The 24090-nt window shown below is 48.8% G+C and overlaps 1 protein-coding gene across 2 annotated transcripts in view; it reads left to right on the forward strand.

Annotated features, from left to right (window-relative positions):
- Nucleotides 1-24090, forward strand: part of LOC122379849 (sushi, von Willebrand factor type A, EGF and pentraxin domain-containing protein 1-like) — a 111389-nt gene that overhangs the window by 5590 nt on the left and 81709 nt on the right. For both annotated transcript variants that reach the window (XM_043362397.1, XM_043362398.1), the window contains exons 3-6: nt 18291-18454; nt 19192-19294; nt 19659-19753; nt 21146-21239. In XM_043362397.1, the coding sequence (XP_043218332.1) occupies nt 18291-18454; nt 19192-19294; nt 19659-19753; nt 21146-21239 (456 nt within the window). The remainder of the gene's footprint in view (nt 1-18290; nt 18455-19191; nt 19295-19658; nt 19754-21145; nt 21240-24090) is intronic.

Genomic DNA, 24090 nt, shown 5'->3' on the forward strand with positions numbered 1-24090 from the left:
TTGACGGATACAGATACCAAATAAGCTCTGTTGAATGAAGCAAATTTATGAATGTTTCCTTTGAATACCGTCTGACATCCGGTGCATATTAAGCTTTTAAGGCACAAACAGTCTGTCCAGCTGGAAAGCATTGCCCCTCATTGTATAATGAAATATAGATCAAACAAATTTCTTATTTCAACAACATCAGTATAATGTTGTGTTAACACAGCTACGTCGGTTATTTCATTAACTTTGTTTTAGTGGAATATATCACTCCATGTTTTCCGTCTCATTCAAGAGCTTGCGGGAAATCCGAGCCACGTTGGATCCATCTGTTTCCAACCGAATGACTGTCAATCTGTTGGCTAAAAGCACCACAGTTCCCCACCCCCTAACTCATTAGCTCAATTAACCATGCATAGGCAGCTCGACAGATGACAAAATTAAAGGGACTATCCCACCTTCTAAAATGTTGTTAAAACCAGTTAAATTGTGCCCGACTTTATAGATTGGATGACCAGGAACACGGTTCTGGCATTTATTTTTCATTAAACATCTTAGGCTTCCCATATTCCAAACACAAACTTTCAAATATGTGACGTCACAGCCCAAAATTACCTCCTTCCCCAGGCCACATTACTGTCATAAAGCTGATTCTTTTTACTCTGTAGGCACTACAACAAAGTTCAGACCAAGTTTTAAGCAATTTTTCAACGAACAAACCCATTTAAATCAGAATGACTAAACGAGGTGACGTCACACTAACGGTCGCTCCATGTTGAAGATAGGGCCTTGTACAAGGCCCATTTTCAAATGAAGGGAACGAATTTCTTCAACACCAAGAGGCCGCGGGGTTGCAACCTAGATAGATAGTGGTTTCTGAACCTCGCCGCAAACTTGGCTATCTCAACTCAAACCCCATGTTAAAGGTGGGATAGTCCCTTTAACAAATATGTTTTGAACGAACATCGGATGAATCGTCCGTGCTTAACGGGGATGATTAACCTAAGCACAGTATACATAAAATTTTACAATCTTGCCTAAACCTTCAAACTGAGGTCATTTACAAAAAAAAAAAAATATATGCATTACACGTGAGATGGTGGGACTAGAGTCCGGGACAGTCGGTACGGCATGTGCCCGCGGGCGTCACAGACGGCGGACAAACCACCGCCGTCTGCTCTCTGCGCTATGTTGATCGAGCGTGCTCCGAGCACACGTACATACATACTATCCAATTACCTAGCCGGACGGAGGCGGCGGCGCCGGCTGTCTTTTCCCACGGAAACGCGTCCGTTCAGGGGTGGATTTTTATATTAAGTTGGGGTTGCACGTGCAACCCCAACTTTGAATTGTGCAACCCCAACATCGGTTTGTGCAACCCCAACTTTACAACTGAAATAAATCGGCGGGCGACTCGAATGGTGCCGCCCCCATAACCCTGAGCCATCCCAAAACTCTATGCCACCCGTTGACATGGCACCATCTTTCAAAAGAGCCCTACCCATCATGTAGGCAATAGTCATCCCTCAACTATCTAGTGTAGTTGCCGCCTCCTCAGACCTCAAATGTAGGTGTCGCTCCCTCGAATGTAGGTGCCGCCCCCTCGAATGTAAGTACCGCCCCTCGAATGTAGGTGCCGCCCCCTCGAATGTAGGTGCCGCCCCCTCAAATGTAAGTGCCGCCCCCTCAAATGTAAGTGCCGCCCCCTCGAATGTAGGTGCCGGCTGCCGCCCCCTCGAATGTAGGCGCCGCCCATTAAATGTAGGCGCCATCCCCTCGAATGTAGGTGCCACCCCCTCGAATGTTGGTGCCGCCCCTCAAATGTACCTAAATGCCGCCCCTCGAATGTAGGTGCCGCCCCCTCGAATGTAAGTGCCGCCCCCTCAAATGTTAGTGCCATCCCCTCCCTCGAATGTAGATGCCGGCCCTCCTCGAATGCAGGTGCCGCCCCCTCAAATGTTAGTGCCGCCCCCTCGCATGTAGATGCCAGCCCTCCTCGAATGTTGGTGCCGCCCCCTCAAATGTACCTAAACGCCGCCCCTCGAATGTAGGTGCCGCCCCCTCGAATGTAAGTGCCACCCCCTCAAATGTTAGTGCCGCCCCCTCGAATGTAGATGCCGGCCCTCCTCGAATGTAGGTGCCGCCCCCTCAAATGTTAGTGCCGCTACCTTGAATGTAGGTGCCGGCCCTCCTCGAATGCAGGTGCCGCCCCCTCAAATGTTAGTGCCGCCCCCTCGAATGTAGATGCCGGCCCTCCTCGAATGTTGGTGCCGCCCCCTCAAATGTATCTAAATGCCGCCCCTTGAATGTAGGTGCCGCCCCCTCACATGTTAGTGCCGCCCCCTCGAATGTAGATGCCGGCCCTCCTCGAATGTAGGTGCCGCCCCCTCAAATGTTAGTGCCGCCCGCTCGAATGTAGATGCCGGCCCTCTTCGAATGTAGGTGCCGCCCCCTCAAATGTTAGTGCCGCCCCCTCAAATGTAGGTGCCGGCCCTCCTTGAATGCAGGTGCCGCCCCCTCAAATGTTAGTGCTGCCCCCTCGAATGTAGGTGCCGGCCCTCCTCGAATGCAGGTGCCGCCCCCTCGAATGAAGGTGCCGCGCCGCCCCCTCAAATGTTGGCCCCGGCCACTTATGCATAGGTGTCATCGGTCATCCCATAAAATGTAGGTGCCGTCCCTTCGAATGTAGATGGCACCCCCTAGGTTGCCGCCCCCTAAGGCCTAGTTGCAGTGCCGCCCCCTCAAATGTAGGTGCCACCCCCTAAGTGTAGGTGCCACCCCTTGAAATGAAGGTGCCTTTCCCTCACATGTAGATAGATGCCGCCCCCCCCCCATGCGTGGGTGCCGCCCCTCAAGTTAGGGTGCTGCCCATGAAATGTATGTAGGTGCCACCCCCTCTAAGTGTAGGCGCTGCCGCCTCAAGTGCAAATGCCATCGCCGCCCCCTCTAATGTAGGTACTACCCTCCTCTCAGGAGCTTGAGCTGTCACAAGGCCGTATAGAGCTGTCGGACATGCAAAAATGACCAGTTAAAAAAATCGTGGATTTCGATTCCTGTTGCGCCGCTCACCGCTCAGTGGGCGGTGGGGGTGGTGCCCAGTGGAGGTCGCAGGGGGGCATCAGGGCCATGGCCCCCCAAAGACAAATCAGGGGCCATCATATAATTTGCTCCCTTAAACAACCGATGGGCCCCGAAGGGCGTAAGGGCCCTGGCTCTTACCCGATTGTCACGAGGCTCAAGAAACCAACGCCAGGTATTATGTGACAGCCGCCATACCGGTCTTTGAGTATCCTGACTTCTGAGGGCGCTTCAGTGGCCTTCAAGGGCCAACCCTGACCGATGAGGGCCCACATCGACCTCTCAGGGCCCTCCACTGGCCCTAAAGCGGCATCAGGAGTCCCCCAACCGGTCTTTGAGGGCCCCACACTGATCTCTTGATGGCCTCATTTCTGTCTCTGGGTTTCAGGACTGACCTTTGGGTGCCGGTCACTAAGAGCCCGCATCGACCTCTGAGGGCCCCAAACTGGCCTTTGAGGGCCCTGTACTGGTTTCGAGGGCTCCCAAACTGGTCTCTGGGGGTCCACGCCTCTAATGGCCTCATTTCTTTTTCTGGGGGCCCAAGACTGGCCTTTGGGTGTCCCCGAGGGCCCGTACTGACTTCTGAAGGCCCGATGCCGGTCTCTAAGGGTCCACATCGGCCTCCGAGGGCCCTATGCTGACCTCTGGGGTCCAACACCGACCCATGCTGGTCTTTTAGGGCCCCACACTGACCTCTGAGGGTGTTAGAACTCAGTCAATTTAGTTGTCTTTTCGCCCGCTTGTGTCGGCTCGGCCGCCCGTATTTCTCCTCGGCCGACGCGCGGCCGCTGTATTGCGGCACAGCATCTCTCGCTGGAGCGGGGCTGTGCGGCGCGGACTCGTGCAGTGATTGGTCGGCTGCTGACCACGTGATTGTGAGGCGAGGTCGGGTGAGGGCGCGCCGGCGGAGGGCAGTCGGGCAATGTCTGTTGTCGCGGCTGGTGCGTTGGGACCTCGAATGTTATATGCGTTTGCTGGGGACGTCGGCAGACTCGTCTGAGAGGCTTGCTGTCGACTTACTCGGCGACGCATATACATTCGAGGGTCTAAATCTGGGACTGAGTCTGTCCGGCTCGTTCCTCATTCGCTTTTTGGCCCCAACCACCGATAGCACAGCGCCGTGAATATGTAAGCCTTACTAGTCTGAGCGGCCTGTTCGGCGAGCATATTCACGGAGCTGTTCGTAACATTTGAGCGTGCCTTGCAAGGTCGCTATTTCATACGGCAACGCGCCTATTCAGGGAGGATATTCACGGGTTGGGGAGCCATGAACGAGGCTCTCATTTCATCGAGTAGGCGTATCTTGGTGCAGAGTTTGTACTGGGCCGAGTCGGAGCCCTGCCCTGCCATGGTTGTTCATTTTGCTGACGATCAAAAATACATCCGCCTGGTGTATTTATACCTTCTTTAACTTGGAATCGCAACAGAGGGCTCCACGCTGGCCTGTAAGATACCACACCGGCATGTTAGGGCCCACGTCGGCCTCTGATGGTTCCAAACTGCCCTTTGAAGGCTCTGTACTGGTCTCTGAGGGCCTCACACTGCTGGTACGGACCCAAGCTGTTCTTTTTAGGGTCCAAACTGGTCTCTGACGGCCCAAACTGGCCTCCTAGGGCCCAACACCGTGGCTTCGGATGGCCCAATTTCTGTCTCTGGCGGACAAAGACTAACCCTTGGGCACTTCTGAGGGCCCGTACTGGCTTCTGAAGGCCCGATGCCGGTCTCTTAGGACCAACATTGGCCTCTGAGGGCCCATCCTGGCTTTTGAGGACGCTCTGTCCGGTCTTTTAGGGCCCCATACTGACCTCTGAGGGCTCCACGTTGGCCTGTAGAAATCACACTGGCCTCTGAAGACCCACGTCGGCCTCTAATGGTTCCAAACTGATCTTTGAAGGCCCTGTACTGGTCTCAGAGCCCAGAGGGCCCTAAACTGACTTCTTAGGGTCCAAACTGGCCTCTGAGGGTCCCAAACCGGCCTCTAAATGTCTCACACCGGCTGCTGATAACCCCATTTCTGTCACTGACACCCTAGGCTGGCCCTTGTCCCTTGGGTGCCTCTGAGGGCCCCGTACTGGCTTCTGAAGGCTCTATGCCGGCCTCTGAGGACCCATGACGGTCTTTAGGGGCCCTGTGGTAGTGTGCTGCTCGATTGTCTCCCTGGAGCCGCCTCTGCGATGACTTGCCCGCCGGCGCATGGGCCGACGGCTGGGGTCAGCGGGCGCGGTTGGAATGTGGACCAGTCTTGTTCGAGACACAATGCAAGCGGGAGCCCTACTGTCGCTTTTATCGGGCTCCTCTGAGGGACCCACACTAGCCTCTAATGAACCCACTCCGGTCGCTGGGGGCTCAAGAATGAACTTTGGGTGCCTCGCACTGGGCTCTGAGGGCCCACATTGACCTCCGAGAGCTCCACACTGGCCTGTAAGGGATCATATTGGGCTGGCCTGTGATGACCAACTGGTTTTGGAGGGCCAGTACTGGCCAGTGGCCACTCAGGGTCCCAAACCGGCTTTTGAGGGCCATAACCGGCATCTGATGGACCGAACCGGACCCTGGTGGCCCAAAACAGGCCTCAGAGGGCCCCGCACCAGACTCTGAGAGTCCCATCTTTAGTCTCTGGGGTCCAAGGAATAACTTTTGGCGTTTCATGCCGTCCTCCAAGGTTCCCTGTCAGTCTCTGTTGGTCCCCATGTCGGAATTTCGGAATTTGAGGGCCGTTATCTCGTCGCAGCGGGCCGGCATTAAGGTCTATTACCATATCGGTGTCACATCGGTTTCTGAGGGCCCATGTCTGCTGCCAAGGGTCCCTGGTCTCTGATAGTTCCATTTAGGTCTTTGAGAGCCCGGGCCTGCCCATCATAGGCGCCTCACGCTATCTTCTTATTCTCTGCCGATCTCGGAGGGCCCCTGTCGATCTGTTTGGCCCGTGCAGGTTTTTAAGGGCCGTTGCTAGTCTCTGAGAGCCCGATGTCGTTAGTTGTGTCTATTTTGGGTCGCATTGGCACCACACATGTCTCTTAGGGCCCATACCAGTCAAGGGGTCCCACATTGACCTCTCAAGGACCAACGCTGGCCTCAAGGGCTCACACCACCTCAGAGGTTCCGAACTGGCCTTTGACGACCCCGCACTGGCCTTTGATGACCCCGGGCCCGCACTGGCCTCTGATGGCTCAGGCAGGTCTCGTAAGACCCACGTTGGAGTTCAATGACCCATACTGCTGTGCGAGGTCTCACCCGGTTTGTGAGGGTCAATCTCAATACTGGCCTTAAATGATCTTACGCCGGGCTTATATAAGGGTCTCATACTGGTGTCAGAAGTTTTCCGCTACTTACGAAAAACTTCAGGGGGAGGGGGCGGATATTCGCCCCCCCCCCTCCGCGGTGCGCGGTTAAGCTAACACACCTCCCCCCATCGAGGGTCTACAGGGGCCCCTTTGCCAATTCGCCCCCCCCCCCAACGCCAAGTTTACGACCGTACCTGGTGGCGCCCACTTCCGAACTATTGCGCCCCTCGGAACCGCTTTGGGCGCCCTTTCAGGGTTGTGCAACCCCAATAAAAAACAAATAAATCCACCCCTGCGTCCGTTCCTCCGAGCTGCGGCTCTCTCCGGCTGTGGGATTCCCCATTGCACAACAGTGTTCGCCACGGGCCCCAAAATCCCCAGCCCAGCCCGGCCCGGGCCCTGGGTTCAGAGCCCGGCCCAGCCCGTAGCCCGCTCTTGGCAAATATTCCAAGCCCAGCCCGGCCCGGCCCGTCAAAAATAGCAATCTAGTTATTGTCTTAGTCTATTGCTATAATAAGCATGATTGATTACACTATTTTGAGAACAATTCAAATTGCATGAATATTAACATGGCAATCATGACCCCCTTCTTTTCAATGAATATAATCATTTCAAGTACCTATGGCACAAATTTTAACAGTAACAGCAAGCACCTCAGTCAATTAGGTCATGATTACACACATATAAAAAGTTTACATGATTATATTAACTACATTCTATGAGTAAAGTTATCTTGCAAGCTCATGTGTGTGAACATTATCATTCATAATTGGTGACTCTAATGCATACTTGAAGGAAGTATTTGCAACATACTCTATACTTCCCAGCACTTACCAGCAGAAAAAAAGCTTGACTTATGGGAATTGATGAATCTGTCTGGGATTGACCTTGCTGTTAAATTCACTCCATAGATGCTGCAATATCAAAAGCCTGAGAAAGCATACAAAATAGGTGACACTAACTTTAGCACTGTCTTCCAAAAAAAGAGAAAATCCATCCATTTATCAGCAAAACTGACTTAATCTATTTTCAATTCATGCCCACGTGTCAACCGAATCTCTGTGGACAACTATCTGCTACTTTCCTTGCTATTTTATGTTAGGCTCTTTTCAAGATATGGATATCGCTAGCAGCGTAAGCAGAAAACATGGTAAGCTTGAAATGTCATTGGGTACTTTTGCGACTTTTACGCATCATCACCATCAATCGAAAATGAGCGAACACTTCTTGATTATCGCAGCTGCGGCAGGTAGCGATTCTGACCAATTGTATAATAAAACATATATGATCAAGTTTTTGTTTTGTTTTTGTTCGAGTTTTCAGACTTCGTGATTTAGGTTTTGTTTTTTATTTGTTTAATTTTGTTTTTCACCTTGATACTTACTAAAAAAACGTATTTATTTGATATACTGTTGTGTATACTACCTAGATGCCGCCACATAAACATAGCGCCGCCGCCATGATTGCAAATTTTGTTGAGAAGGGGCTGGTTTGTTGTGATTTATTTTGACAAATTTATGGACATTTAAAGAAGCTTTCATCGTGAAATACTCTGTAGAGCTCCTCGTTACTTACAGTGTGTTTTGTGAGTATCCTTTTAAGGCTCTGTTCGTTAAAAAGCCGTCGGTGAAGGAAAAAAGACTGTTGGAATTGTCTCACTATCGCCATATATAAGTGTTAAACTTAATGTAGCCCTGTAGCCCATCATTGTTGAGTGGCTTCTTAGTTTTTGGAGTTGTAATGCTAAGTAAGTTATTCTGATGACTACATTTTAACTTTTATTAACTAACTAATGATGCTAGAGATTCTCTGATCTTTTTGGTTGCGGAATTTTTATGAAAACCCTCCTATGTGTGACATGATGTGATATTGGATAATTCTCAAGATTCCCAAAATTCAATATCAAGTAGGTTTTCTTTTACATTGCTTAAATTTGGTTTAGTTTTTGTATTTTCCCAGTGGGTTTTGTTTGCATCAGTTTCCAAATTTTCTTAAATTGACATTAGTCGCAAAACCCATAGTGCACAAAGCTCTTGGCCCGGCCCGTCCATAGCCCGTTAACTAATGATATTTGGAGGCCCGGCCCAGCCCGTAGCCCAGCCCGGCCCATGGCCCGTTGGGCTGGCCCGGCCCGTGGCGAACACTGTTGCACAACTTGCATGCGCAATAGTGTACAATGTAGAGTCCAATCCAAATACAACGAAACATGAATGCCGCTCGCGGATTTCGTTCTGGGTTCCTATGGATGGATCGCGGTGATGCTTTGTCCGAGGTTGGTGACCTGAGTTCGGGACGAGATCTAAGATTTGTGTGGCTTATGAGCCGTGAACTTGGATGAAGAATGGTGGTCGTGAGTTATCAGTGAAGCGTGAGTTGGGCCAAGTGCAAGGTTTGATGGCTTTGTCTTTGGCGACTTTTATACGAGTCTAGCAGCTATGACAGTACGCATGATTCAAGAGTCGTTCATCATACGAGTTGAAGTTCTCGTACATGAAGTTCTGCACTCTTTATCCGAATGAAGCCGCGGCTTGGCTGTCGCCCCTGGGACTCAGCCCCGAGCGGGCAGCCCCTCCCCCAGCTATATGTACATACTAACGGCCATCCGTCGCTCGAAGCCAGAGTCCTGTTCATCGTGCTGTGAATAATGGACGTCGCTGTCGTCAACGGCCGCAGTCAAACAGTCAAAGCTGCAGACGTGAAGCCTTCGTCGCGTCCCTATAGGAAGATTTCCGACTGACAGCGTAATATGAGACAATGGGACTCAATTCCATCACTGAACCGCTGCGTGATGGAATTCGATTGTAGTACAATAAATGTTTCACATTCACACACATTTTGATAGACTTGCAAAAGAAGCCAACACTTAGCAACGCTTATGTTACTTGCGATGATCAGTTTCCTTATTTTGTTGGGAATGTTATAAGTAAGATCTATTTTCATAAGATTTACAGTGTGGTATGCTGAGTTAAACGCATTGATATTTTTTTTTAATAGGTATACCGATTTAATCCATGGATTATGTCAACCAGCCAGGCAGACCTGTTTACTTGAATATCCATGCACCCAGATACCAGAAGGAGAGGCTTATTAGCGGTGTAGACTGTAGATACATCATTATTGTCTCATAGAAAGTAGCAATAGGAGGAGAATATAAATAAGTAAACATTCTGCACCGTTCATGCACAATCCAACTGCACCCTGAGATAAACTCTCAGAAGGTCTCTGCCTTCTCTTACATGGCACAAAGTATTGCGGTTATTGCTGCCCAGCTTCATTAACAAGCTGGTTTGCGTCATATATTAGCACCGGAAGCTCGCCCTATGACCCCATGCTATTAGGCTGTATAATCATCACCAGCCGCCTCAGGCTACTCCCGCGAGAAATTTCTCAAGGCTGGCAGAATTTCCGCAGATAATGAAGCACTTGTCTGCCGTGAACTTCCGAAGCACCCTCCCAGTGCTGTGAGTGGGAGGAAATTTAGCTAGCCTGAGCAGTTCGCGTGTTCCAAGGGCCGACCTTTGGACATAGCGCGGAGCAGCAAATTGAGATGAAGAGGAGTTGAGTTCAACTGAATGACAACCATCCCGATGAGCAGTCAAGTGGCTAATGCTCAACGATAATGACTTTGATGTTTGGAGATGTGGATAACAGTTCTGTAAAGAATTGGTTCCACTCTGACAGGATGTAACGTTTTCAGAATGAGGGTGATGCGATTAAGGATTAACGACAACGACGCATTGTAAATGGGCTGCCTGTGTTGACTGTTGAAACAGATAGTGTCGAGTTTCAAATACGTGCGTAATTTATATCAGACAAAGTGTGCGAATCATAATTGAAAGCACCTCATTGACTCCGTGACATGCACATTGCACAGCTCAGCAGGGCCTATGTTCTCCGTGCAGACACATTTCATTTTTATCTCTAAAAAACGGACACTGCCCATCCAAGCTGCCAGATTCCACCCGGTCACTCGCCCGTGTCGTCATGCACTGACCGCTCAGACTGACAGAAATGTAACCAGACCTCAGCTCGGTAGGCATATAGGCTGTCTCTTATGGAGGAGGGAAATTATCAGTGTTGGTGAGAGGCTCCGGACCGGGACAAGGCACATTGTCAGATGTACTCCTTTGCGCCGATTGCCGAACTTCGCCCATGGTACCTTCTGTTCGGTGACCGCTCAGTGACTGCTCAGTGACCGTTTGGCCATCACCGGGTGACCGCTCGAGTGACCGTTTGGCCATCACCGGGTGACCGCTCGAGTGCCGGTCAGAGGGTCTGCAGCTCGCGCGGCCTGCACCCCAGAGGCGATCGATGGTTAGAGCGCCGGCGGCCCGTCCGCCCGACAGACCGATGGTCCTGCCCTCGTAACGGCGGTCAGGCCAGATCGGAACTGAGCACAGTTCACAGAGGAACGACAGAAGGCCAGATTAGAACAAAAGATAGATGAGATTGGAACGGGAGATGGGTCAGATCGGGACAAGATCGATTCTGAATGAAACTGTAGGCAGATTAGCATGAAAGTTAATAGAATCAGAACATGAAGCTATGATCGGAACAAAATACAGGTCATTTTAGAATGGCAAACATGGGTCACTGGAACAGCAGATAGTTCAGATTAAAATGACAAACAAATTGGATCGCATACAAATGCAGATTGAATAGTAGCTGAATGACAGAATGATTAGTTATAGACGGCCGGGCGAACACCGAACCTGAGAAGCATGCTGAAAAGTGCCCGATGATAGAAAATACCAGTGGCAAGCATCAGGCCACTAGAAACGATAGACTGGAAAACAGCTGAACAGCGGGCAGGTCAGCTGTGAGTGAATCACGGGTCGAAGTATAGATGCTGTTCAGCGGACGAATTGAATCTCATGGGATTTACAAGAAACAGGCCAGTTAGTAGCTCATTTTCCTAAACTTATGGGAAGGCAGGCCATCCTATCTTCGAAGTGATGGTTAGGCTGAATGACAGACAGACCATTTTTACAGTATGGGGTCGGAGAGGTTGGCTGACACTAAAAGAAATTGTGAACATGAAATATGACCCTTCTAAGCATATCCCTAATACTACTAATCGTTATGATAATGCTTATATACCATTACCAAAATATTTTTTCATCCAATGTTAAAGATTAAAGTATCGAAGCATATTTGTTTGTAAATGAAAACGCAAATCATTAGGATAACTGTTTCGCATTGTCACATAATTAGCTAAATGGCAGTACAGATGCCTAAAGATGACATATTTGAACTCAACATTGCATGATTGTGTAGCATTCTTGAAAGGAAACTTTTTCTTAAAATCCTCTCAACAAAAACACAACACTTCATCACACGATGCTAATTAAGTGCTCAAACACGTGTTCAGGCGGCTCTCCAGCGCTGCAGCTCTTGTACAGGCGTGTGGGAGGTTCCGACGCAAACCCTGCTGTTTGCAGCCACTCTCGTCCTGTGTACACAGCCTGGGGCAGATGAGTGTCCGGGGGGAGAGGAGGGGGGACACCTGCCAGCAGCACCGTGCTCCAGCCGCCCTCGGGGAGCCAGAGCCGCGAGAACACGTACTCTATTAACCACAGCCCTTCCCAGCAGCTGCAGCTTAATTGTTTTGGCCAATGTCAGTGAGAAAACAATTAGTGTCAAAGGCGGCACCGACGGGCAGTCGAAGGCAGTGAGCTATTGCCGACATCGGCGTCCGAGAATGTGGTCGAACTCGACGTTAAAATGGCACTTATTGGCGCTGTGCTCAGTTTAGGAAAATGGCATTCAGTATTCCTTGAGGCATTTAGTTCCATGCTAGTTTTCATTTAACCCGGCGGCCGCCGGGCCTCCGCGCCACCCGCCGGCCGCTGGGGGGGGGGGCATATAGTTGCCCCCCCCTTTACTTCTGCGACAATATCGTCGCAACGCGAAGAGATAGAGAAGCGAAACTTTGCACACATCTTCCTGAATACCTAGCCGAGGTTGCGTCCCAATTTGGTGTCGATCCCATTTGAAATGACGTCACAGTGACGTCATAAGTGAAATTATAGATTTGCGACTCTCATATTCCTCACGATACATCAGATATCTGGGACCGAATATAAAGGGTCGATTATTGGTCAGAAACTACATAGATGGAAGTGTAGTTAGATGTTTTAGGATGACAGCAGGTACTGTCTAGTTCATTTACAGTTGAGTTTCATGCTCAGCGTCATCAGAAACGGTCCATATCGGAAAACGACAAAACTTTTTGACGTCACTGTGACGTCATCTTAGGTACTACAACCACCAAACTTTCCTCAAACATTGCCTAGGTATTCATTTGAAGCTATGCCAAGTTTCACGTTCGTAGCTCATCAGGTTTCGGAGATATTTCACAAAACGTAAAGGGGGGCAACTTTATGCCCCCCCAGCGGCTCGTGGGTTAACTTGACTGAAATGATCTGGAACAAGCATTGTCACATACCAAGAAAATTATATGCCAACCGTCCAACCGTCGTTAGAAACAGTCGCAAAAACCGTGAGAAATGCAAAAAGGCATGTTGCCATGGTGTGGTTCAACACGCCAGATTCAATCCCGATAGTGCGATGTCAACAGGCTGCCGCGTCTGTGGTCTCAGCTGAATTGTCAGGCTGTCAGCTGTCGGATATCGATCGTCTGCCCTCTGATAGTCCAGTGCCATGGTCCGTCATTGGAATTCTGGACACCCAATACGCAACCCAGCAGAAATCCCATTGCTTATCGCCCGAGAGATATTGATTTGGTGTTAGGGCTGTCGTAGATTTTCAATTCTAGAGTTATATTCATTCGAATTATTTATGGTGACGTGGCAAAAATTATGCTCCAATATGACTGTCTTTTGTGATGTGCGAGTATGCCAAGAGAATGCATGATGCATGGGTATTGCCGTTCGTCCAGCACAATTACTGACCTCTTTGTTCTACGACTGCAACACTCTGTCCATATTACCACGCCATGAATACTAAGCTCCGCTCGTTGTGACGCATATATGCCCGGTATTACGGCCTTTATACCGCTGATGACACCAACAGACGCCTTTGCCGCACCATGTCGCCACCATGTCTGGTGTCAGCAATCGGCCGTCCGGTCACCGGCATCTCTATCTCCGCCTGACAGCTGGACGCCAGCATCATAACTCAAAGGTCGCGACTCTTGACACGGGCGGCGCGGCGACCGGCTGCCCCCGCCGGCCGCAGTCACCTCGGCACAAGTGGAGCGTGGGGCTGACAGCGCGGCCACCCGGTGTCCCCACTGACCTGGTCGCCCGCGCCGCGCCGGTCGGAAATTTGCTGTCCAGGATTTATCCGTTCTGCTGTCTCGGGGATATCGATCCACCAGTACTTCATGGCTTTGCGGAGAATCCACCCTCGACCTTTGACCACAGCGCGGTTTAGTCCTCTCCCCACATCCTACTATATGATTCAGTAGGCTCTTACCGTCCTCTTAGCTGGCATTGGCTACGAATATAGATGCCCGCGTTACGTTTCAACATGCTGCATAATCTCCTCCTGCATGCGTTTGTGCCTCGTCTTAGCTAGAGTATTTCTGATCCCACTCCAGCATTCCTTCACCATTCATAATTGCATGTTTTGTTTTCCTTCATCTCTTAAATGCATCGGTTCTACTCACTCTTTCTTTATGACTTTTTGTATGTTATCATGCAATTACATCTAATTTGACGCTTAGACGCTATTCATTTATTTTACGCATACCCTGTGGCTCTGCCCCGTTCCGTATCCCACTTCCGTAGCCCGGTGCTGCATCTTGTTCTCGTATCCCGTCCTATGCTGTTTCCGAATCCCATTCTTTCATCGCGGTTCTGTATCCTGTTCCCATATCCCATTTCATGTTTCCGCGTCCCGTATCCCTTCCCATCCCTTGCCAACTTCCGTTTCCAAGTGTCTCCTCCGCATCCCTTTCGCATCCCTAGCCAATTTCCTTTCAACTTTGAGTTTCCGTATCCGTCCCCGCCGCTTTGCCCCATTTGTCGCTCCCGCATCCCTTGTCCCCGTTTCTGTATCCCGTACTCCAATCCTCGTCTGTCTGTGCCAATCACGCAGGCCGTCGCCGCCGGCGGGCAGCTCTGCCAGTGCCAATACGTTGTGGGCCTGTCGGCGCTGGCAGCATACAATCGCTGATAGTTGAGCACAGACCGGCTGTGGAGGCGCGCCTCCAGTGAAATATGTGGACCGATTACTCTCAGATAGACTTCGGTGAGAAAAGCTGCAGGCGGTTAGCGCACAGGAAGATAAATTGCAGTCCGGTTGTCGTGGAATGTGTTGAACAACTTTTAATACATTTGAACATGCTTCAAATGGATTTACGTGCTTCCATTTTTTTTAATGTTGCCAGTTTTGATTGGGCTTAGAAGTAAAAGATAAAAGCAAATACCAAGGAAAACATCAATAAATCGTCTAACATAAAGAAAAGAGATGCAGCCAGCATTCATATTTATATTCCCTCCTCTCGAGTCTCACAGCTCAGCTCGTCGTTTCGGTCATTTGTCTCTGGCTCTCACATTACCGTCGCCGTGCGCCGTGCACCCGCGGTGTCCGGTGTCGCCGGTTGACCCTGGCGTCTGTCGGACGGACAGACCGTGAGAGCGGCGGCAGCTGGGTCACTTCCGGCGCCATCCGTCAATATGTACCGGCCGGTCGGGACCGGGCCTCCGCCGTCCAAACCCGCCCCTCACACGTCATTTGGTGGACAGGGAAACAAACAGATAGACAGAAAATCACAGACACCGACAGACAGACAGCAGCGCGGTAGACAATCTTATCGACGACAGACAATCGCAGACAGTTCCGGTCACATATCACTAGGGAGCAGACAGCAGGGTGACAACCTCAGACCTCAGACAACCCTAGCTAGACAGCCGTGCGGTAGGATATACGAGCCGTAGACAGCGATACGACACCCAATCTCAGACACACACTATACAGCCACTGCCGCCGCCCAGCGGGCAATGAGCCACAGAAGATGGCAGCGCGACGGACAATCTGATTTGAAGCTGCCCTCAGGCGCTCTCCGCACAAATTTCGGCTGCATGTAGATTGTAGAGCTATGTCAACCCACAGCAGACGGCCAGGCAAGCCACTTGGCCTGGATAAAATGCTGGTGATTGCACCGAAAACGAGCCACATTTTCCGGGCATATGTAATGGTGCTTTGTGTTACACTGCTATTTCACTTGGCTGACGTCTGTCGGGCAGGTGTTCTCCACTCGATGACGAAACAATTCTTACTATTTCTATTAGATCTGGTCTGCTGCATAAGTTTGTTTTTGTTTGAGGGTAATTGTAATAAAAATGATTTCTTTTGTCACAAATCTTCATCTTTATTGCCGAAGATATCTAATCGTCATTGCGATAACTTACCGTACTCGCATACCAATTAATTAGATAAACAATCGTAAACACGCAAGTCGCAACCAGAAAGAAAGCAATAGATTAAACTCACGCAAACAATTAGGCCAAATTACATCAAAACCCAATAGATTTCTTCAGAACATGAAACAGGTCGATGCAGCACCTGAATAAATGCTGTAGGATGCTGCATGCAAACATATTATCATCGTGGGAAATGTACATACATAATGCATTCAAATTCGTGCCTTTTATCGCGGCTGAGCACGGGAACGCTTACATATTAATATTGTCTCTCTCACTGATTTCGGTGTCATCGACCCGTGATCCGGATTTGGGTGGTTCTGAATTTCAGTCTGGTCAGTGTCATTCGATTGACTGGCTGGATGTCGCCCCGGGGACCACTGCAATCACCGGACGGCACCTGACGGCTCTCACCCGATAAACCAACCGTTAACAACTCAGAACGTCAGTTGTAGTCAACCCAGGATATAAAAGAAGATAGACGTGCCACCTATGTGTATTGCATTGCTAATTCTATTGAATATTAGGGTATCGAACATCTACCAGGAGATTAACCCTGTTTCGTTTTTGGCTTTTGAGCAGTGTTCGCCACGGGCGGGCCGGGCCAGCCCAATGGGCTATGGGCTGTGCTGGGCTACGGGCTGGGCTGGGCCCATAAATATGAAGGATCGATGGGCGCGATTGAGACAAAAACCGTAACTAGCTTATAACTGTGCAAGACTAAAAACCGAGTTAATAAAGCACGTATGCAATGTGCTTTGGGCATGCTGCTCGCAAAAGATTGTTTCTTTGCTAACTTTGGATGACATAATAACTGTGTGGTGTCCATAATTTTTGATCAATTCATTTTTAACGGGCTGGGCCGGGCTGGGCTCTGACACTTTTATCATGAATGGGTTCAGGCTGGGCCGGGCTGCGAGCCCATGGGCCTGGGCTGGGCTGGACTGGAATTTTGCGGCCAGTGGCGAAAACTGCTTTTGAGACAAGATGCTGCAGGTTCAAGAAGAAATGATCCACCAGAATTTCATGCATACTAGTTAACCTTATCCCAACGCCTTTAGCGAAACATCAACTTGATCAGCTACCTCTTGAAACTGGTGCCTGCACTAAGTGGTTGTAAACAAGCTAAACATCCTACAGGGATGCCATCAGCCCAGTGAGCATTGTTTGCATATGCGCACCGAATTGCTCCAGGCCCCATTTGCATTTGAATGAGAAACTAAGGTGTATTCACACTGCGCGGAAACGAGCGTTGTCAGAACAAAAACGGCAGGATCTTTTGGCAAATGGTTGTAGACAGCTGGTTGCGAGAGCCAAAACTCGACGGTTGCCAGGCAACGGCGCGACGCCGGAAACCGTGCCTGGCGGAGTTCTATCTTCAACTGAGCCGGAGGGCTTATGAGATCATACTGCCGCGCGGTATTCTTACCAAAACACCAACTCGAGAGGGCAGATTCATTAGACACAAAAGCCGGGCCCATGATAGAAACGCATTGAGCCAGATATCATTTTCTTCCAGCAGAAAATAGTGGAGGTTTTTATGTCAGTGTGGGCGGATAATGACGCATATCACAAAGCCAGACCCATCAATGCAGTGGCATTTGTAAGACGTTGCCTGGGCTTAGTTAGATTGTTCTATCTACTGGTAGGTATAAGATCTCCAAAAATCTCCATGTTTTTTTAGTGATGTTTGACTTTAATTCATCCTAGTTCAAATTGTTTTCAGAAAACAAAAAATAAACGAAATCAAATGAACTTCAAGATATTATCAAGTCATTTCCTGCTTCTTACCCAAAGAGATCATATGCTGGGTGAAATTCTAGCCAGGAAGTTTTTTTATTAATCTAATAGGACAGTTTTTCAACAGAGGTATGCATCAGCTTACTGCACTATATTGTTGTGCTGGACGCATGCTATCATTCCATTACACACTTGCTACCAAATTATCATCATGCATAGATCAAAACAACTGAAAATTACCACACAGTCACTCAGTCATACGGCAAATAATCGTCCGAAAATATTCCGCATTGTCAAACAGCTCGAATCGATAGCGCGCAGCGCAGTGTTTAACCGTCTGTCATCCGTGCGGCAGCACCCCGTCACTGTCCGGTGAATCAGAACTTCCGTGAAACACCCCGTGACTGTCGATGAACTTCGGACTATGACCACGGTCGTATTCCAGAACAATGGAAGGCTATTATAGGACTGTGGACCATCCCAGCTATATAGCGGCATTATTCATAGGTCATTTCTTTGTCGTTATACGTAACTGCTGACGCTACATGGTTTTAGCTTTTTTACAGAAAGCATCAGCACAGCAAGGATGTTTTGTTGGTTTGCAAAATCCTTAGTGTCCTGTCCTGATTCCTGTTCTTGCTCCTGTTCCGGATTTCCTCATCATGAATAGAGAAAGTTACATATAAAGGCAGTGAGGTGACAAAACAGCGGGTCAATCAATCACTGCAGCAGCCTCCGTGCCAGGCCGTCTGGTTGGACTCGACTCTGGCGCCGTCTGGCCATGTCTGTGACCGCGTTGTCTTTGTTTCAGAGGGCTGGGGCCCCAAGCCAAATCAGACGTACATAGAGACGGTGCCAAAGCTGGCATCGACGTCGACGGCGCGGCCTGCGACGGGCCTCGACGTCGACGACAACTACGTGTTTCCAGACACGGACGGCGACTGTCCCAGGGACGAGGACGCCGTCAAATTTCAGGTTAGCCAGCGTTCTTCACGTGGGATGTTAGAGCCTAGAAATGTGTACTTTCTGAAATTTTTCGTACGAAGCAACAGCAACTTTCTAAAAGAAGATGCATTCCAGGCCTTTTTGTCCAAGCGAACAAGGACAACTGAGCGTACTTTTCCATCTCTTTAGGCTGGCTTGCTACGTTATGCACACTGTCATGTGTGCTCTGGCCTGTCACTACATAGGTCCAGTCTCCAGACTCCGGAATGTGACATGCTGTCATTACTGTCTCTCAGAGCTTGCACTAATGAGTGGTCCAACCACCCACCGCTCAGGGCAGTCTCATGACGCAAGGTCGCTGACAGACGTTTTAACGAGACAGCGTGCAGGATCAGACCGTCAAAGTAACGAGCTTCCTGGACGGAAACTACAAACTCTCCTTAACCCTATTAGTGGCAGGCTCCTGGTTAAATGAGGATGTCAATAACTCAAAATTATGATTTATCATGAGAATAGCTAGAACTCGGATCGCCATTTTTACATTTACAACACTGTAAAAAAAAATATTTACTTATTTCCTAGTTATCCGGCCACTTTCCACTAACAAAATGCGAGTACTCGCATTTTGTTTGTGAGAAATGTCCGGATAGTTAGGAAATTACTTGTATAAGTGAATGCATGGTGTCCCTACCTAAGAAGCATATGCCGATGACACATTAACCTATTGGTTTTATAACCTTTTCCAGCTGACTTTTGTGCTCTTTCAGGGTCAAGTGTGTATGAAGCGGTGCGACTCAGACAATGATTGTCGGAGCCGAAACAGGAAGTGTGTCTGTGATGGTGCCTGTGGCATGTCGTGTGTCAAACAAGGTAAGCACTCGGTATACCTACCTAAAACTTAATTATGATTTATAGATTGTTATGCCGAAGGCTTTCTGTTTTGTCAACCAAAACGAGAAAACGGTGCATTGACTAAGCACAAGCCACTAACTATCCAGTGTTCTGATAGAAACACCTTTCTTTGATAATGCTGTTGTCGATGGTAGCAGCAACACGAATTCACGTTCCTTCAGTATTTGCTCGGATGTTCCTTCCGGAAATATCCCCAATTTCACAACCAGCAACAAAGGATTACATGTGGCGTTCAAACTAGATGATAATCTTTCTACATCGGGTATTTTTCTCCCTCGGCTGGGTCGAATACCTATTGACGAGCGACTACTTTTTTCCACAGACAAAGAGTGTCCAAAGCTAAAGCCGCCCGACTTTGGCCGAATGAGACTGAATGGGCGTCTTTACGCATCAACAGCGCGATACGCCTGCAGGGAGGTACGAAAAATACTAGGATTGTTCCATTTTTTACAATCCCTGATGTTGATATGCCATTTCTCAGCCGATATACGTATGACATTTACGGCATTCTTGAAAGGAATTATGAAAGTAAAGATATAGAGGATTCTTAATGACTCCCAGTGGAAGATAATGATATCTTTTCCGAGCGGGTTACTGAAAAATTGTGCAATGAAGGAGCGAGGTTTTCCAGTTCAAAAGCAGGAACAAAATCAGGGACATTTGTGTGTTTCTCTCTCTCTCTCTCTCTCTCTCTCTCTCTCTCTCTCTCTCTCTCTCTCTCTCTCTCTCTCTCTCTCTCTCTCTCTCTCTCTCTCTCTCTCTCTCTCTCTCTCTCTCTCTCTCTCTCTTTCTCTCTCTCTCTCTCTCTCTCTCTCTCTCTCTCTCTCTCTCTCTCTCTCTCTCTCTCTCTCTCTCTCTCTCTCTCTCTCTCTCTCTCTCTCTCATGGCGATGCTTCCCTTTGACCTTTTATTCACACGTTGAACACTGGACACTGCAGCACAGGCATACCAGACTGACAGCAGTGGTGCGAGTGCTTTCATTGATGCTCCGATGTAGTGATCTGTCGTTTTGACCACACAGTCCCGTCATATACCTCATCTCGCGCCTAAGACCGTCCCAGCTCTGTCCGGGACCTGTCCCAGCACTGTCCCTAACCAGTCCCGCCCCTGTCCCGCCCCTGTCCCGTCGTGGCGCCGTCTTCTTGTCCCACGTCGTCGCTCACCATCCCACCACGTCTCTTCTTTGTCTTCCCGGTGTTGTTGTCTGGCATGTATTCGCATTACGTGGGTCTCTTGGGGGCACACGTAGACCTGTGGGCCCGTATTCCCACGAATGGTCTTGGCAACACGTAAATTGACACCAGAGGTGAGTGCGACATGCCCTCTTGGGAGAGGATATGAGAGCCTTCCCCAGAGAGCCGATGCATATTGATCATTTGCTGGTGGCTAGTAACTGCCTATATGACGATGATCGGTATAAATCGAGCTATTCTGACTGGGGGTGCGCGTAAAACTCGAAAATGTGGCCCTGGTGGCGCAGTCGGTTAAAGCGTCGACCCGCGGTGCGGGCGTCGTCGTCCCCGGCTGCGTCAGGTGTGGGGTAGGCTCCCACTTCAGCCGCAGCCTGGGGGGGGGGGGGAGATAGGACGGCGGGAGGAGCAGGTGCTCTCTCCTATAATTGGGACAAGAGCCCGTTGGAGAGAGGTCCGATTAATAAAAAAAAAAATGGAGAGAAAATGAATGGGGGGGGGGTCAACAAATGTACGTGGGACCCACCACCCATACACCCAGGCAGACGGGTGGTAGTCAGGCTGACCTCTTAACTGACCTCTACTGACCTCTACTGACCTCTACTGACCTCCTCGGCAGGGGTACCGGTTGGTGGGACCCACCACCCGCACCTGCCAGGCAGACGGGCAGTGGTCAGCGCACGACCCCATCTGCAAACTGGTCAACAAGGACCGTAAGTAAAATATCACGGGCTCAGCACGGACACTGTGTGTTCTTTATCTGCTTATTATAGCGATGTCTATTTTATGTGCACACTTATTGGAGGCACAATTGTCGCATTTAAGGAGGACGTTGGCCTGGTACAGTCTGTCTTAAAAGTACCGCGCAAAGTGGCGGTGGATCCATCAAGCCTGACCGAGAAAGGTCTGCTTTAATTTGAAAGTCACCGAACCAATTTAGCTGGGGAATGGACGAGGATGTCCATTGCTTCGGTGACCCAAATTTAGCAGGCCCTTCCTCAGTCAGGCTCGATGGATCCACCGCCACTTTGCGCGGTACTTTTAAGACAGACTGTACATACACAAATTAGTATCTTATTAATAATAATGTTATGCTAACCAAATGTTCCCAATTTTGTCATCAATTTGTATTCACATTTCGTCGCAACTCATCCAAAAACGAATAGCACATGAACACTAATGTTATTACCACACGGATACAATCTGAGCGATAACTTTTCGCCGAAAAGCGATGATGGAACACTCAAAACTTTTTTACTACCTCCTGGAGGGTTCATTTTCATCAAACCAGCAAGATAAGAGTATATTGAAAGGGTAACTCTTTGCTACCATTATGTGCATAGTAACGGTACGTGGTTAATATGAACTTATTCGCCAGCGAAGAGTATTATTACAATGTAAATATAAATATTACTCTCGCGATCCAGAACATCACAAAAACTCTTTCCTTCTGGGTATCGTGACTCGTGTACAGATAGTCGTTTTATGCGTGGATCTTGTTTACCCTCGTGAAGATGATATTTGAAATGGAATCACTCAGCCAATCACAAACGAGATCGGCCGTTTGCGGTTTGAAGGCCGCGCGCATCTGTCAGTTTTCGGCCGTTGGTCTCCGAGAGAGGGTGTGAGCAGTGTCGGTGCCGCGCGGCGTGGCCGTTGGTGATTGTGCTTGTGTGCTGTTCATCGCCTATAGAGCCTCTGTGGACATTTTATTGTAAGTACCGATGTGCTAGAGCATTGCATGCCGTTGAGTAGTGCTAATTTGACCTGGTTAACAGGACCCCGTGCACGGCCACGTGGCCTAGGTTGTGAGTACGTACAATAATTTTGTTGTGATGCTACAAGTTTATGCATTTTGTTGGTGACTTTGAAAAAGCCTTGCACTGTAGTGATCCAGTCTCATTATCTCACGCAGACGGGCGACCACCCAGGAACGCCGTCGCTCTCTTCAAATATTGTGCGCTGTGCCTTATCCAATATGAGGGCGCTGAATGTCTTGTTATATTCACATTCAAAGTGCATTCAAGTTGTATCGTGGTGTTTATTTACCGCTTGTGCATTGCTGAACGCTTCGTATAAATTCGTATGCATAAGTGAAGAGTCTCACAATGTTCATGGCTGGTGTGCCCCTCGTATTGTTTGTACGGAAGCCAAATATACATTGTTGCTCTTGAAGCATGTTTTTTTTAGTTGGTGAGCTCCGGTTAACAGAAGCTTCGTGAAGCTTCTGAAGCAAGCGTCTGTGAGTCTGTTACCATCCTCTGGGGGGTTTACACTAAAGGAAAGAGTAAACATTACCATGTGACAAAGGGTAGGCCAGAATAATATACCGTAAACCGGGGTGAGTTGATATGGGGTGGTGAGTTGATATAAATTGCTCGAAAAATGTTAAAATGTGTGCTGCTCATCCATTTGTAAACCAATTTTCAGTTTTATTTTTCTGTGAAGTGAAGCAACCAATAAGTGATGCATACAGCTGAGAAAGGCATGCATGTGGTGCAGTGGCTTCTTAACACATTACTTTTTCAAAGTCCTTTTTTCTTCTGATTTTGAAACTAAGGAAAAGTCCCCACCCTACAGCAAATACGTTGGATATTCATGGAACAACATGCACTGGGAAAGAAACTACCATCAATTTACTGTTGATCCCAGGTAGTTTTGGGTTTCACCTATAACAACGCTTTTTTATATTTTTAAGAAAAGTGACAGGTGGTGGGTTGATATGCCATCAAGTGGTGAGTTGATATGCATGATAAAAGCTGATACCAGGCTGGTATGCATGCAAATTAGCATGAAATATGGGTCTGCAGGTAAGACAAAGTCAATTAGACCAACTCTTCTCCTTTTCTCTCCCCACATCATTCCATCAACCCCCAAAAGCTTTAGTTTTTTTTCTGAATGCTTGAGACGAGGCCTGTTAGTATCCCTGTTGTTAGTTGTCGGACTTTCGTCCCCGTCTTTAGTTGAGATGTTAGTTTCACAACGTTTCAGCCAGTAAATTCTCCGGCCATACTCAAATCTGCCTCGATAGTGGAGTGGTTAGAACCGTGTACCATCACCGGGAAAACCCGAGTTCGATTCCCGCTGACTACAGGAGCTTTCGAACGGTTTGACGCGTATGGCGCAACGCCACCAACATCCAGTTCCTTCTGAGGGTCAAAGAACACCTGACGAGTGACGACGGCCGGAGAGTAACTGGCCGAAAGGTTTTGAAACTAACATCTCAACTCAAGACGGGGACAAAGGTCCGACAACTAACATCAGTGACCCCAAAGTGTTTTTTCTGTGGACATACCTAACATGCAAAAGGCACAGCACAACTCCCTGTCAAGTCTCAAGATGGCTCCCTACAAGCTACAAAGGAACACTTTAGAACACCTATATACATACAGATTAAAAAAATTGTTATAATTATCCGTAGTTTCGAAAATGACAGAACTGTCGTTTCTGTATGGCTAACAGCGCGGGAATTCTGATCTCGTGAAACTGATAAGTTTTCCTGCTTGGCAGTTGCCAACCGAGAATGAGTGACAAAATGAAATGGAACAAACAATATAAAGAAAT

Source organism: Amphibalanus amphitrite, unplaced genomic scaffold, assembly GCF_019059575.1.
Source record: "Amphibalanus amphitrite isolate SeventyFive unplaced genomic scaffold, NRLGWU_Aamphi_draft 000085F_arrow, whole genome shotgun sequence".
In the NCBI taxonomy this organism is placed as follows: Eukaryota; Metazoa; Arthropoda; class Thecostraca; order Balanomorpha; family Balanidae; genus Amphibalanus; species Amphibalanus amphitrite.